A 14,156-nucleotide genomic window follows, 5' to 3' on the forward strand; every position below is an offset into this window, starting at 1 on the left:
TATTATCCTTAAACAAATCAATATGTATATGCTATTTATACTATTCCATGATTTACCTAATTCAGTTCACCTAAGTTTCACAGAAATCGCTTCAGGTTATCAGAGACCAGGGGTAGAAATACTAATATGGCTAATGAATTGCAAAATAATCATTTTTGTGCACAGTAGCGTAGATTGAATTTATCTTTCAAGGGGGAGGGGGATAGTCATGGGGTTCATTACATGTACATAAACTATCATACTAGGATTGCTAATGTGTGGTAGAGTAAAAGGCTGTGCACCTTTAGACTCGAAACCACACAAAAATTTAATACGGCGGAATTCATAGTTTTAGAAGGGTAAAAGTTTAAAGTTTGAAAAATGTAAAGCAATATTAATTTACATTTAAACTTTTAAAATTCATAAAATGTCTCCATTTTTTACGTGAACAAATTTCTTAATCGTTTAAAATTTTATATTACTTTAACGTTCGAAGCAATAGTACACCTCAAGGAGCATCTTCGCTGACTAGCAATAATTTTAAACCAGTTAGCGGGCATGAGGCAACTTTTGACACGAAGAGATTGCTACTGAAATGGGCATGATGAAATATTACGCTACATTATGAAGTTTTTTCGTTTTAGTCTTTATCGTGAAATTAGTTGAGCAAAGCTCCATTTCCAGTTACAAGACTCTCAGTTCGATAACTTTTATTGTAAACAATCGAAAAATATTACTGTTTGTAACTACCACTAAGTAATTCAACCGTCATTGAAAAAATGCTGTAAGATAAAAGTGGATACGTATCAGTGTTATAGAAGCAACTCTGTTCACAGTGGAGGGATAAGGTGAAACAATTTGTATCTCACGTATATCCGCTAATCGCAATACATCATTCTTTAAACTTCAAAAAATTAAAATCTCCAGTAAGACTTAAGCTCTGTATCACGATCAATAAGTCAGAAGGGCAGGCAATTAAGTACTTTAAATGCATGTGAAATTTACCTATTTCCCATATAAATAATTTTATGTTGCATGCTTAAGGTTGGGTTCATTCAAAAACGTATTTCATTTTGCTGCTGGAAGGGGGACTAAAAATTGTATTTAGGAGCAAGATTTGAGTTAAATTTAAGAATTAAAAAATTTTAAATAATTTAACTTTTTAGTTCTTGGATTACGTTTCTAAACGTGGAAATACATTTCCTTCGTTTTGAAGCTGCGAATATGGGGAACAGAATGTGCAACAAGCTTTTGTAAAACATAAGCAAAAGAATTGTCTATTATACAGTTGTAAGTAGAAACAAGACGGTTTTTTTCTTTCTTTTAATTTCTTGCCCTGCAAATAATAATAAGAAAAAAAAAAAAAAAACGACGTGGATAGTGACCAAAATGTGCACGCCTATTTCTTTTTCTATAAGGCAGTTCAATTGACGGGTTTTATATAGTTCCTTCCATAAGTTTGCGTCTACGTACTCCATTTTTAATGCTTTATGTATCTTAAAATAATAACTGTAACTGTTTCTATGGTAACTATTATTCAGTGGAACCATTCCTACCCCTAATGATGACTGTGTCTCTGCAAATAAAAATTTCGATATTCTCAAAGGAGTACTTCAGAGCAGCAAACTTAAATAAGTGCGCTTACTAGCTGCATCAGTTTGAGTTATCATGTACAACATTTACGGCAAGTGTGAGGTTTTAAAAATTTGAAATAAAATTTTAATTTAGACAAATTTTGAATTGTTGCAAGACACCAATATTAATATCTAACTGTCATTTTTACCTACGAAAATAGAAATTTGACATAAATATAGGAAATAAGATGTAGTTGACGTACGTCTTTTTATGCAATTTTCACTTATCTAATATTACTCCACGGCATGCTACTAAATCGCCACGGAAAGGGCAAACAGACACATTTTGTGAAGTTATTTATGCTAAGTGAACGTTTTCTACGGAATGTGCTTACATTCCTGAACACTTACAAAAAATTATAAAATGAGTCTACCTAACACTTGAAACCTTGAAAGTAAAAACACCGCCAATTATCCGTAAAACGAAATGTTAACGGCTATTAATAACAGAGACCGAATTCCTTATTTTCTGAACAGTAGACTATCTGTTTAGCTTTTGGGCCATTGAGGATGATTTTCATATTTGAAAATATTGTAACGGTGGCATATTTTGCATATATTTGTAACTGATAAAAGCCATTGAATTTATTCATGACTCTTTCTAGGAAAACACCCCATGATTTTTTTTCCCAGAATAAAATGTATGTGAAGAGTACTATAGCATGCTTTAATGTCTTGAGGTATACAAAACCGTCAAAGGCAGCACAATGGTTTTCGTATTCGAAGCACCACGCAAAAGGTTGTCCCACAAGATAGGCAAGACAATCATTTGTCTCTGCATTAAGACATTGGATGTACCGCCCGTCTGATTCAACCACAGACAATGTGCCAGTGGACCCTGAAGAACCAAAGAATATCGTTGACAGAACCCCGATAACATGTCTCATTGCTTTTTCGTTTTTACTTGATGCTATTTTTCCTGCAAATGCTCAACTTTCTGTGCTATTTACAGTCTTTTGAAAATTTGAGCCTAGAGTGGTGTGAATGCAGTTTTTTACTCTCATTTTAGATAGAATTCATCCATTTAATTATCTAAATGGTATGTTGCATTGAGAAGCACCCGGGCAACGCCGGGTAATAAGGTAGTTTCAGCCATAAAGAAGTTCTGAGATTTTTGTCGAAAAACAAGAAGATATATAGATTTTGTTTTAAAAACTAAGTGAGTAATGAACCTAGATGGGCAACAAAAGTAAGTAATGATAACTTTTTCAATGCTGATTCATGTAGTTTATATTTAAAAGACTCTGAATATTCATTTTGAACTAGAATCTGTTAGCAGTAGCATCAGTATTGGGTGCGGAATGTATAACCCACACCAGTTGACACCCAAAGTATGTATTTACATGTTTATGAGAAATATGTATGTCAATTGTGTAGAATTATTTTCAAAAAATGTTAAGTTAAAACTTTCAATTATATTTGGTTTATTGAACCTAATATAGTTTATATTACTATTACGTTCATCATATGTTTGTTGCGAAAATCTCTACCGTGTATTTATTTTTATGATATTTAGTGTGTACAATTTTATTGGAGTTAATTGCATGGTTTTCAATGGCATCAAATTGTCTGAAACCGATGGTTACAAATATTGAGACTTCAACTTGTTACTTTTTAGAACTTCTTCCAGGGTTTGTAAAAACAAAATGTGTGAAAATATGTTTTCTTTTCTTTTTTTTATGACTAGAAAAGGTTATGTATTTGGTGTAATAAAAGTTAGTGTGAAATATTTAGTATCCAAACAAATCTTAACTTCATTTCCATAATTATCATGCTCTAAACTTTTGATTTCAAATGAAGGTTTTTTCCATCTCAAGAGATTGAAACCGTGCAACATGTTACATTTACCCAATTTAAATGGAAAGTAGTAGATATAGGGTTTGAAATTAGGATATAAATGTTAGGTTTTGTTGGCACCTATTTTTTTTTTTATTTTTTAGTTAACAATGTAATGTACTGAGGTATAATTAAAAAAAAAAAAAATCTGCCTATAACAGAGCAAAAGAGGTCCTTGCTAGTATCTTGCTTATAAGCACAAGTCTTCATAACTCAATACAGGTATCTATTAGCAACTTGTGATTGCTTTCAGTTGAAAACCATTTTGTTAAAATATGTCCCATGTGAGAAAGCTTGTATAAATGAAGTGTCAGAAAGGGAATTCCAGGAATGATCAGTGCCATTGTTTTAAGCTTGAAGAATACAAGTAGGAAATTGATTTGAAGAAACAACTTTGAACTATGTGGGCAAAAAAATGTTTTGCATTGTTTATAAAGTTAACAGACATGACATCTGGTGGTGAAACTGTGTTCATCAAATTAACTTTTTTGTAAAAACTTCAGCATAAAAAAATTACGACAATGTAAAATCATGGTTGTCGCTAAAATTTTTGTTACAAAATGTGAAAAACAGCTGCTAGTTTTGGATCCTAAATGGATACTAGAGGTGCTACTGTGCTCTTTTGTACAAACTCAGTTGGGAAAAAGATAGTATAAGAAAAAGAGTGGCATAATTCACTTTTGCGGGTGGGTCAAGTAATGACTAGCAAATAATCTAACCAATTTTTAAAAAAGGCTCAAAAGAGAAAATTAGTAAGAAAAACATTGAGAAATTTTTTGAAAATCAGTATTACATTATTGTAAAGCTGTAAAGCAATAGTTACTCCTTTTGTTTTTTTCCAAATCATGTTTTTGTTTTCTTCTCTTCTGCATTTTTACTTCATTTAAATATTGGCTATGCTATAAAATTCACTGTAGTTTATCTGTATTTTTTCATTTCAGATTCTATTCATCCTAATCTTCTTCAAGTTCTCTGTGCTGTTGAAAGTCCTTCTTCTTTTTTGCTACTTAGTGAAAAATGCTATGGTACATTGAAAGATTGTTTAATGTTTAGCCCTTGTGTTTTGAATGGATCCACAATCAGACCATTATTTGTAGTATACCAAATACTTCAAGTATTGAGAAATATTCATGATTCAGGTTTGTTTATGGGGTCAGTTACTTTATCTGAACTAAAAATTGATAAAAATTTATGGATGCAGATGAATCCTCTGACTTGGACAGCTCTTGTAAATGAATCATGGAGCTGCAATGAGACAAAATCACATCATAAAATATCCCCTCACGCTACAAGGATAGATCCAGATGATATTCAAGAGGATTCTGTCTTTCCATCATCTCAGCGTGGTCATCAGTTTAAAAAGCCTGAAAATACAGATGGTGATTTGATCCTGGTATCTTTAGTGCAAGGATGGGTGGAAGGGTGTATAAGCAACTATGATTATCTTATAGCTTTAAATAAAGTAAGTTACTATTTTTATGTGAACTTTCTGTGTTTTTGTATTTAACATACTATTATAATTATTTAAACTATTTACTTTGCAGCTTGCTGGTAGAGAAAAAGATAATCCTCACTGTCATTATGTGATGCCATGGATTATGGATTTTTCTGCACCTGAAGGAGGATGGAGAGATTTATCAAAATCGAAGTTTAGGTTAAACAAAGGTGACAAACAATTGGATCTAATATATGAATCAGCATCAGAAGCCATTTCCACAAATTCTGCTCAAAGTTCTGTCAATTTATCCCAAGACACTGCAATTACTGTTAGTATTCTTTGAAAATTGCAATAATTGTTTTACAAATGTCCTACAACTCATTGCTATTTTTAACTTAACATGCCATAATTTTTCATAATCATGTAATATTTAGGTTCCACATCACACTTCCGAGGTCTTGGCTGACATCACATATTATGTGTATAAAGCTCGAAGAATGCCAAAATCGTTTTTGTGTCAACATGTTCGTCAAAAATGGGTACCAGCAGAGTACCCTTCGACAATGGAAAGACTTCAGGTAATTTTAAATTCTGATTGAAGTATCCTTTATTCCCTAATGTTGTAGATAAGTTAATGAGCAACAACAATATGCTAACACATAAATGTCTGGCGAATTCTCCGACCTGTACTTAATGTAACTCTGGACAAGTCATGGACGCTGCTCATCTGGACGATTGCTCCACACTAACTAATTTTAATTGTGTTATACAGAAATATGTGATAGCCCATGCTTTAATGACCTAATGGCCAACTGACCCGGCATTTGTGAAATGAGAAAAGTATGGTAATAGGTAGGTTGAAGTTGTGCTAGTGTTAATTATATTATTGTAAATTTCAAGAGTACAATCATATTTAAGTGCCTTGAATTTAGTGTAGATCCTTGATTATCTGAACCTCCTTCATCCAAAACTCTTAGTTAATGAAAGTTCATTTTTGAGTAGGTTTTGTTGAGTTATTTATTCCCTTTTTTTCATGAAAAATCTTTCTGTCTACCAAAATTCATTTTTGAAGCAATTTTCTCCCCTTCAAGCTCCTTTCAGTGTAAGTAACTTATCTCCTCACTTTCCGATCTTATCTCCGGATAAGTATTCCAAATTATAGTGAAGAGCACCGTTTATTCGTTTCTCTCTTGTAAGTTTTCATGAATTATACGTTTTTTAAATTGGTCCCTGCAGAGTCTAATACACATGAACCAACACCTATTATACGTTTTTTCATTTGTACGCTTTTTTCATACAGTCCCTTCAAAAATGTATAAAGGGTGCTTCACTGTATTTCCTTATTCTTTCTAATCATAAAAAAACTCTAGTTTTTATGTATAGCAGGAAAAAAGTTGCTTCTGTTGGGCACTGCAGTGTTCAAGAGTTTCAGGAGAGTAAACAGACAGTGTTGCCTGATTGGATGAAAAATCTTCTGTAGGATTATTTTTGCCATGGCTGGAATCTTAGAATTAAATTGTTCGAGCAAAATGAAATTTCTGCAAAATTTGTATATGTTGTCCTTTGTTAATTTTGGAGGATGAAGGCTAACATTAGTAAGTGGACTTTCATATTTAGAATATGATTCTAGACTTAAATGACTTAGCATGTAGTCATTATGTCAGGGACAGAGGGGAAATTGATTGATTGATTTTACAATCTTATGCTACCTATGAATACATAGTACTAATGAAAACAGTTCCCTTTCAACTATTTTTTTGTACAATATTCTGCCAGTATGTTTGCATGAATTTCATTTTGTCTGAAGTTTTCTTTTTAATTGTTTCTGGTCTATTCTCATTCTTGATAATGATTTATCTTCTTTTTATTATTTTTTAAATTTTATTTACAGGAATGGACACCTGATGAATGCATACCTGAATTTTTTTCTGATCCCATTATATTTGAATCAATCCATCCAGATTTATGTGACCTTGGTATTCCATGGTGGTGCGATAATCCAAAAGATTTTGTTAAAAAACATAGAGATGCACTCGAAGGTTTTCATGTGTCAGAAAGACTTCATCACTGGATTGACTTAGTCTTTGGATATAAAGTGAATATTTTTTGTTATAGAATTAGTGTGTTTTTAAGTTAGAAATTTTGAAATAGTTAATTTTAAGATATAAGTTGTGTACCTATAGTTGTGTATCTCAGTCGAAATATACAGAAATGCTGTCTTTGAATTGCTGTTGCAAAAACCATCCTGACATCATAACACCAGACCCCGAAGAGTTCCTATTTTTCCTACTTTTTTAGAGCTCTCTCCTTATTTTCCTACTTTTTCCTTTTTTCCCCTACTTTTTCTTTCTTTAGTGTAGCACTTCTAATTGTGCATTGATTCTTATTTTTACAATGCCGCACCAATAATTTTCTGCATGCTTCACTTTTGAAAAGCAAAAGAAACAAGCGGATCCTGAGCTTTTCGTTGACTGACTGCCGTAATTTCTGGAAGGAACGCTGCGGCGTCTGCGTGTTTGTTTTAACAAAACAATAAAGAAATAGATACTGGCGCATTCTGATGCAATTATATATTATTTACCCGACAATTAGAAGCTTTAATTAAAGTAAATGGCCGACTGGTCAAAAAGTGCGGGAAAAGTCGAATTTCCTATTCGTCAATTTTTTGTATAGATGATAACAAGTGAAATGAAGATCTATTTGAGCAGAAAGGCAATGTAAAACCTCAAAAGGAACGCAAGGAAGCAAAAAGTGAAAAACCTGTACACTTTACATATTTTATTAATGTTAGTACAAAATAAAAGCGACAGAGAACTGAAATTCTCAAAAACGGACCACTTCAAAAATAATATCGCTGAAACTAACTTTTTTTATACATAAAATGATTATTGTTCATTCTAAATCGGAAACATGATTATAAAATTTATAAAATTTTGTTTTCTTTCCTTGCAAAGAGTGTATTTGCAAAAAAAAAAAAAAAAAAATGCAAAACCTAGATGGGCAAAACGTTTCCGATTTATTTGGAGAAAAATCGGAAATCAATTTAAATGCAAGATTCCATTTTTATTTCTTCACATTTTTAAAAGTTGGGGGGTAGAGCCACAAGCAAATATGTACTGTAATTTTTTTCTTTTCAATGAGTATTTTCCACTCTGATATATCATCAATATCGAGGAGTTGCTCATCATTTTTATGTGCTGGGTTTATGGCAATGCGGCATTTCTGAACATTTACAATTTCTGAACATTGTCAATATATTTTTTTGACAGACTCTTACTTTTTTGCGGTGCGGCAATTATAGCCATGCGGCGTATCTACTGTAAGTTATTGTACTCAGGGCGCCTGATCAAAGCAAGGGGGCAGAAAGAGATCTATGCGGGCATTTGATGCCAGGTGCTTTCCCCTCACTCTCAATTTCGTGAAAAATTTCCAACTGAATATTTTTGTTGTATGTTGAGGATAGAAAGAAACTATATGCATTCCCTTTTATGCTCCGAGAAACATTAGAAACTGATCTTTGTCTTTGATAAAAATGTTATGTTTATCATGCATGGATTTTTCCTTTTTTACGTGACAAAAATTTTGGAATAAGAAGGCAGGAGTCTGTCCGGGATTTTTCACAGGGTTCGTTTTTTGTGACAAATCAAATAATTTTGAGAAAAATGAATTAATTTTTTGAAAAGTCAAATAATTTTGCAAAAAAAAAAATTGTTAAAACGAAATTTTAGAATTTAGAGATGACACAAACTGCATCATTCAAACTTAAAGTTGAGTGTTTTCCTCTTCTATGTCAAGAATATCATTCTGGGGTGTTTTTCTAGTTTTAGGGGGGGGGGGCATCGCTCTCTCAAGCATTAATATTTATCTACCATTCTACATTATGGTAAATTACTATAGAGATATATACTATACTATAGAGATATTTCTCTACTGTATTTAAAATAATTGTGACAAAAAAATAAAATTCAGACAAGCATTCAACATTTAACTTTTTGACCCAAGACACTCTTAAAAAGCACGGAATTTCTTTTAAAACTTTTAAATTCCACGATTTTAATAAAAATAAAAAGAGGTTTTATTTATTTACCTCTTAACAAAGCGTACTAAACATCAAAATTTTGAAAAATCAGATTCCCATAGCGGATGCAAAGAGATCGCAATTCTCAAAGTGAAGGCATCAAAAGTATAAAAGACGGCTTTAAAAGAAATTTTTTTGATAAAATTATTTTAAAATTGCATTTTAGAGTCCTATGATAAACATATAATTAATATCTTTAGACACAGTTAAAGCAAAAAAAAAAAAAAAAAAAAAACCATTGATTCAGCATTTTAATTTTTGACTCATGAAAAAAAATGGAATTTTGCTTTAAAAACTTGAAATGAGCATTCTAACAAAAATAAAGAGACTTTCCATTTATTTGCATCCTAATAAAGCGAAGTTAGCTTGAAAAAGGAACAAAATATGATTCTCATATCGGATGTTAAAAGATTGCAATCTTCAAACTGTCGACATCTAAAAAAGAAAAAAAATTGGTACGTAAAAAGTTTATTTAAAGTTCCTTGTTAATCCTTGTTAGCATTGAAAAATCAAACCCATATAATTTTCTCCCAAAATAACAGTTAAAGATCGCAAATATTGACAAGCTGGTAAAATGATGAGAATATTTTTTAATCAAGTCATTATAAAGGTTTAACGCCAGATACTAAGTGGTGATAATTTTGAAGTTGGTAACCCTATCTCAAGTGATCATATTTTTTCCCAACCGTTACTATCTCTTTGCAGTTCTAAGTTCATTTCACTGATACATATCATTATTATTGTTGTTTATTATAAATCATGAGCGGGGGGCAGGGGGGGGAGAGAAAAGTGCTTACCAATGCCTTTTCAGAAAAGTTTACAACAACACCACTGCTAATTAGCTGTGATAAAACAAACAAAATTATTTAAAACCAAACTTATTTTCAGTTGTTAATTTCTTTCCAAGAAACAAGCAACAAGCATTATATTTATTTGGCAGTAGCAATTATTTATCTCTTGCAGGAGCATCACAAGAGAGCTGTTTTTTTTCTTTGCAAAATTAGCAAGTTTTGTATAAGTTGATCTCTCTAATTTGACTTTAAAAAAGGTTCCAAAAATTATCCGTTTTATACACCGAAATATGCGTTATTTTGCTTTCAGATTTGCTCTTTCAATAAACAATTTGTGAAAAATCCGTTCTTGTTTATCAGAATTTTGTGAAGGGACCATTTTGGTTGATAGGATTTTTGTAAAAGGTCTGTTTTGGTTGATCTGATTTTTGTGAAGGGTCCATTAACGAACCCAAATATCCTCTGGCCAGACCACTGGAAGGTGGTAAAAAATTGTCAAACCATAAAACAATATTCGTTTTTATTGCTTTATTAAGATTAAAACTGGCCCGTCATTTTGATTTTTCCCCTGGGGGTGGCTAGGGAAGGATGTATACTAAATACAAATTTTATCTGGAAACAACAAAAACCGCAAACTTGTATAGTTAAGCATTAATTTTCCAAAGCCAGGGAGGGGAGAAATTGACCCCACTGATCCCCAAAAGTGACGTACCTAAAATGAAAATTTATGTTGAATGTTAAAAATACATAGCATAATACAAACCCTTTAGTTTACTTATTTCGTTATTTATTTAGTTTAATTATTTTATTATAAATTTTATATCCCATATTTAAGAGCAAATTTATTTTAGTTCTGCCTTTTCAATCTTTTTCCTTTTTTCAAATTCAAATGTTTTCCCCTGTTTATGCAAGAATGCATGTCAGCTGCTGATTATTTTTGACTAAAACAAATTTAATATTTGCTTTGCTTTTTGTAACATAGTTTATGACAACATGAGCTGAAAGTGTTAGTATTTTCAAATGATAAATGGCTGCTCTCGAAGGAATGTTTTCGTTCTTGACAAAACAAATCTGTAACAAAAATAGTTTTATTGCACCAAAATATGAGTATTATTTTTGTTGTTTTTGTTTTCTTTTTTCGATCGCTATATTGCCTTTTTTTTTCACACTTAAAATTTTTATTACTGTATTGTTGAAAGATGTTTCTTTGATTGGATTTTATTTTCATATTTTTGTAATTAATATCTTTGTTTCCACTAGTTTTTTTTCCCATACTGATGATTGTCAGCTTGTTTCTTTCGTTTTGTTTTTGCGACTCGGTCTTCATTAAATCCCTTTAATAGTTCAAAAGTACTGTAAGTTTATTTTTGGGACAGTTAAATCAAAAATACTGTTAGTTTATTTTACATTAGAAATAAAATTTACGCTAAATTTGTTACCTCTTGACGTGTGTGTAGTCCTACCTTTTCCTACTTTTTTAGGTGATTTTTTTCCTACTTTTCCTACTTTTTTAATTTTTCATTCCTTATTTCCTACTTCCCCCCCCCAAAAAAAAAAACCGCTTTGGGGTCTGTAACACTAAGTCAAGAACCCCCTCTTTGTCAGTAATGGCTCTTTTTTTTTTTAAAGTGCAGTAAAAATTAGTGTTTTTACCTTCTAGTGTGTTTGTAGGTACTAATTTTAAGGTTTTAAAAAAAAGTTGATTACTGTTCAAATTTAGAACTGTAAAAGTATTTCTGCTTAGAAATTTTGAAATACGTAGTTCATTTTAAGATATTAGTTGTGTACCCATAGTTGTGTAGCTCAGTCAAAATATACAGAAATGCTGTCTTTGATTTGCTTTTGCTAGAACTATCTTGTGGTCATACTACTAAGTCAAGAACTGTGCCCTCTTTGTCAGTTATTTCTCTTTTTTCTTTTTTTTTCAGTTAAATAAGTATTTTTACCCTCTTCTGTAATTGCAGATAATAATTTTAAGGTTTTTTTTTAAAAGTTGATTACTGTTCAAATTTAGAACTGTAAAAGTATTTCTGCTTTAAAACCAATATCAAAGATCAATGCAGAATGAATCATAATGGTTGTTTTCACAGACAAAACATTTGTATTGCTTTCCCTGTGAGCTTTCCCTTGTTAATACACTAATGAGTAACATTTCATTGCTTTAATAGCTACTTGTTTGAAAACATTTTTTTTAAAAAATCAGTTAGGGCGGAAAAGGGGGCACATGTGATCATGGTATGTTTTACTAGGATAATGTCAAGCCTAAAAATTCTCAAGTAATAGCTGTACCAGCTCTACTATTTAACCAAACTTTCAGAGCAAGAAGCCAATTTATGTTCTTGTGGTGACAGCTTCTTTGTTTTAGCAGATTCTGATGTACTTTTATCACTGTCTTCTTTGTGTTATAACTTATTTTTTACTAACCTATAAGCTCAATTTAATTATTGTAACCATTATTGAACATTTACATAAATTTATGACAATTTTTAAATTTTGTAATTAAATTAAAAATTCTTTATATTTGAAAATTAGTTCTAAGGTAGATGCCGGGGCACTTGTGAACGCGACATGTAGGGGCAAATGTGATCAGCTCCCATATCCTCTCCATAAATATGAATATTAGTGTACGCTTATTATAAGTGTTAAAAGAGATGTAGAGAGTTATAATTATTATTTTGCTACAATCAGTTTGTAAATTTATCGTCAATTATTATTACATGATTATTAATTATTTTATTATTTTTTATTTTTTTAATTCTTTAATTACTAAATAGTTGGCTAAAAATTTAGTGGTATATAATATTTGCACGGAAATAAAGGCAAAATATTTTCCTTTAACTAAAAACTGAAGTTTAGAAAATTTTTAAAATTCATCATATTCTGTATAAAGCTTAAATGCACTATATAACAAAAAGATACTTTACACAATAAAATATTCTTTGTATTGTTTTGTCTTACAAGATTTTTTCTTTACGATCTATTGATTAGAACATACTATGAAATTGTAAAGTTTGAAAGTGAGCTCTGTAATTCAGAAAAAAAATATTTTCTTAATAACAGCTACTTTGCAATTCAAACTGACAGTATAGGTTACAAGCCCTTGAATGTAATTAGTGTACGTATATGCTTCATTATAACGAGTCTTTCGTCGAAATTTGATGCTCGTCCTGCATGTTTCAATTGTGTTCACATCTGCTCCAAGTTTGTTCACATCTGCCCCCCAATTGGGCACATGTGAACAATTGAAGACATTTTAAAAAAATTCCATAAAGTATAGAAATATTCTTTTAAAAAATCTGAAAAAATTCCATGGTACAAAGAAAATACTATTCAATCATGGGAACTCTTTTTCTGTGAGAAATTGAAAATATTTTCTGAGAAATTAGTAAATGAAAAAAATGTTCACATGTGCCCCCTTTTCCCCTATATGTTTAAAATTCTTTCCCTATTTATGCATCAATGGAGGGTATTTTTTCCGTAACTTTAATTGTATATAAAATTTTTTTGTTTTTTTAGAGCACTCAAAAAGTTGCACATACAAGTATATTATGTAAAGTTAGTTGAATTAGTAACACTGTTTAGGTTTTTTTTAAGGAAATAGTAATTTTTTATACGTTGAGATTTTCCTATTGTGTTAAGTATGCAAGAATATTTTTCATATCAAATTTGCAGTTAAAATTGTCATCAGCTTACAGGTACATCAGCAGTAAAAGCTAAAAATGTCTGCCTACCTTTAGTGGATAATCATACATCAATTCGTAATTATGGAATGACTCAATTGTTCTATCATCCTCATCCTCACAAGCTGAGCAAATCATTATTTTCTCGAAGTGTGGCACCAAAGACCTTTCGAAGCATAATGTGGAAGGTATTGTTGATATTCCTTTTGTTCCCAACTTTAAATGTTACTCAAAAATATTAAAATACATTCATGTCACAAGTGATTTTATGCTTCCATTTTCTAAGAACTGTTATCTAAGCAAAGGATTTTATGTAGATGTGTTAAATGTACATCAAACAAGGTTCGTAACATATTTCAGTTATAACCTTGAAATTCTTTGAATTTTGTATCTTTTATCCTCTGGTAAACTTTTAATTTCACTAGTTCTTCCTTTTGTTTAGACAGTCTAAATCTTTCTAATTTTTGATTTTTGCCCCCCCCCCCCCTAGGTTTATCCTTGCTTAACCATATTCTTATCCATTCAAAGTCTCCCTCCATACTCATCCTTACTCAACTCAAGAATTCAAATTTTCAGTTAGCAGTAGTGGCAAATGAACACTCTTAACCCCTTGTAACTCTATGTCCTTGCACTTTTAGGATTTTACCCATGAACACTAGTTATACTAGGACTACTAAATAAAAGATTTTCTGTACACCCTTCAAATTTTTTTTTTGTTAC

At 31.1% G+C, this 14,156-nt stretch overlaps 1 protein-coding gene across 1 annotated transcript in view; it reads left to right on the top strand.

The window, feature by feature from the left end:
* LOC129231111 (WD repeat-containing protein 81-like) overlaps nt 1–14,156 on the top strand; it is a 110,163-nt gene that overhangs the window by 35,483 nt on the left and 60,524 nt on the right. Inside the window, 5 exon segments of the mRNA XM_054865358.1 lie at nt 4,382–4,911; nt 4,994–5,215; nt 5,322–5,465; nt 6,779–6,982; nt 13,445–13,696. Of these exon segments, the coding sequence (XP_054721333.1) occupies nt 4,382–4,911; nt 4,994–5,215; nt 5,322–5,465; nt 6,779–6,982; nt 13,445–13,696 (1,352 nt within the window).

This window comes from Uloborus diversus, chromosome 10, assembly GCF_026930045.1.
Source record: "Uloborus diversus isolate 005 chromosome 10, Udiv.v.3.1, whole genome shotgun sequence".
In the NCBI taxonomy this organism is placed as follows: domain Eukaryota; kingdom Metazoa; phylum Arthropoda; class Arachnida; order Araneae; family Uloboridae; genus Uloborus; species Uloborus diversus.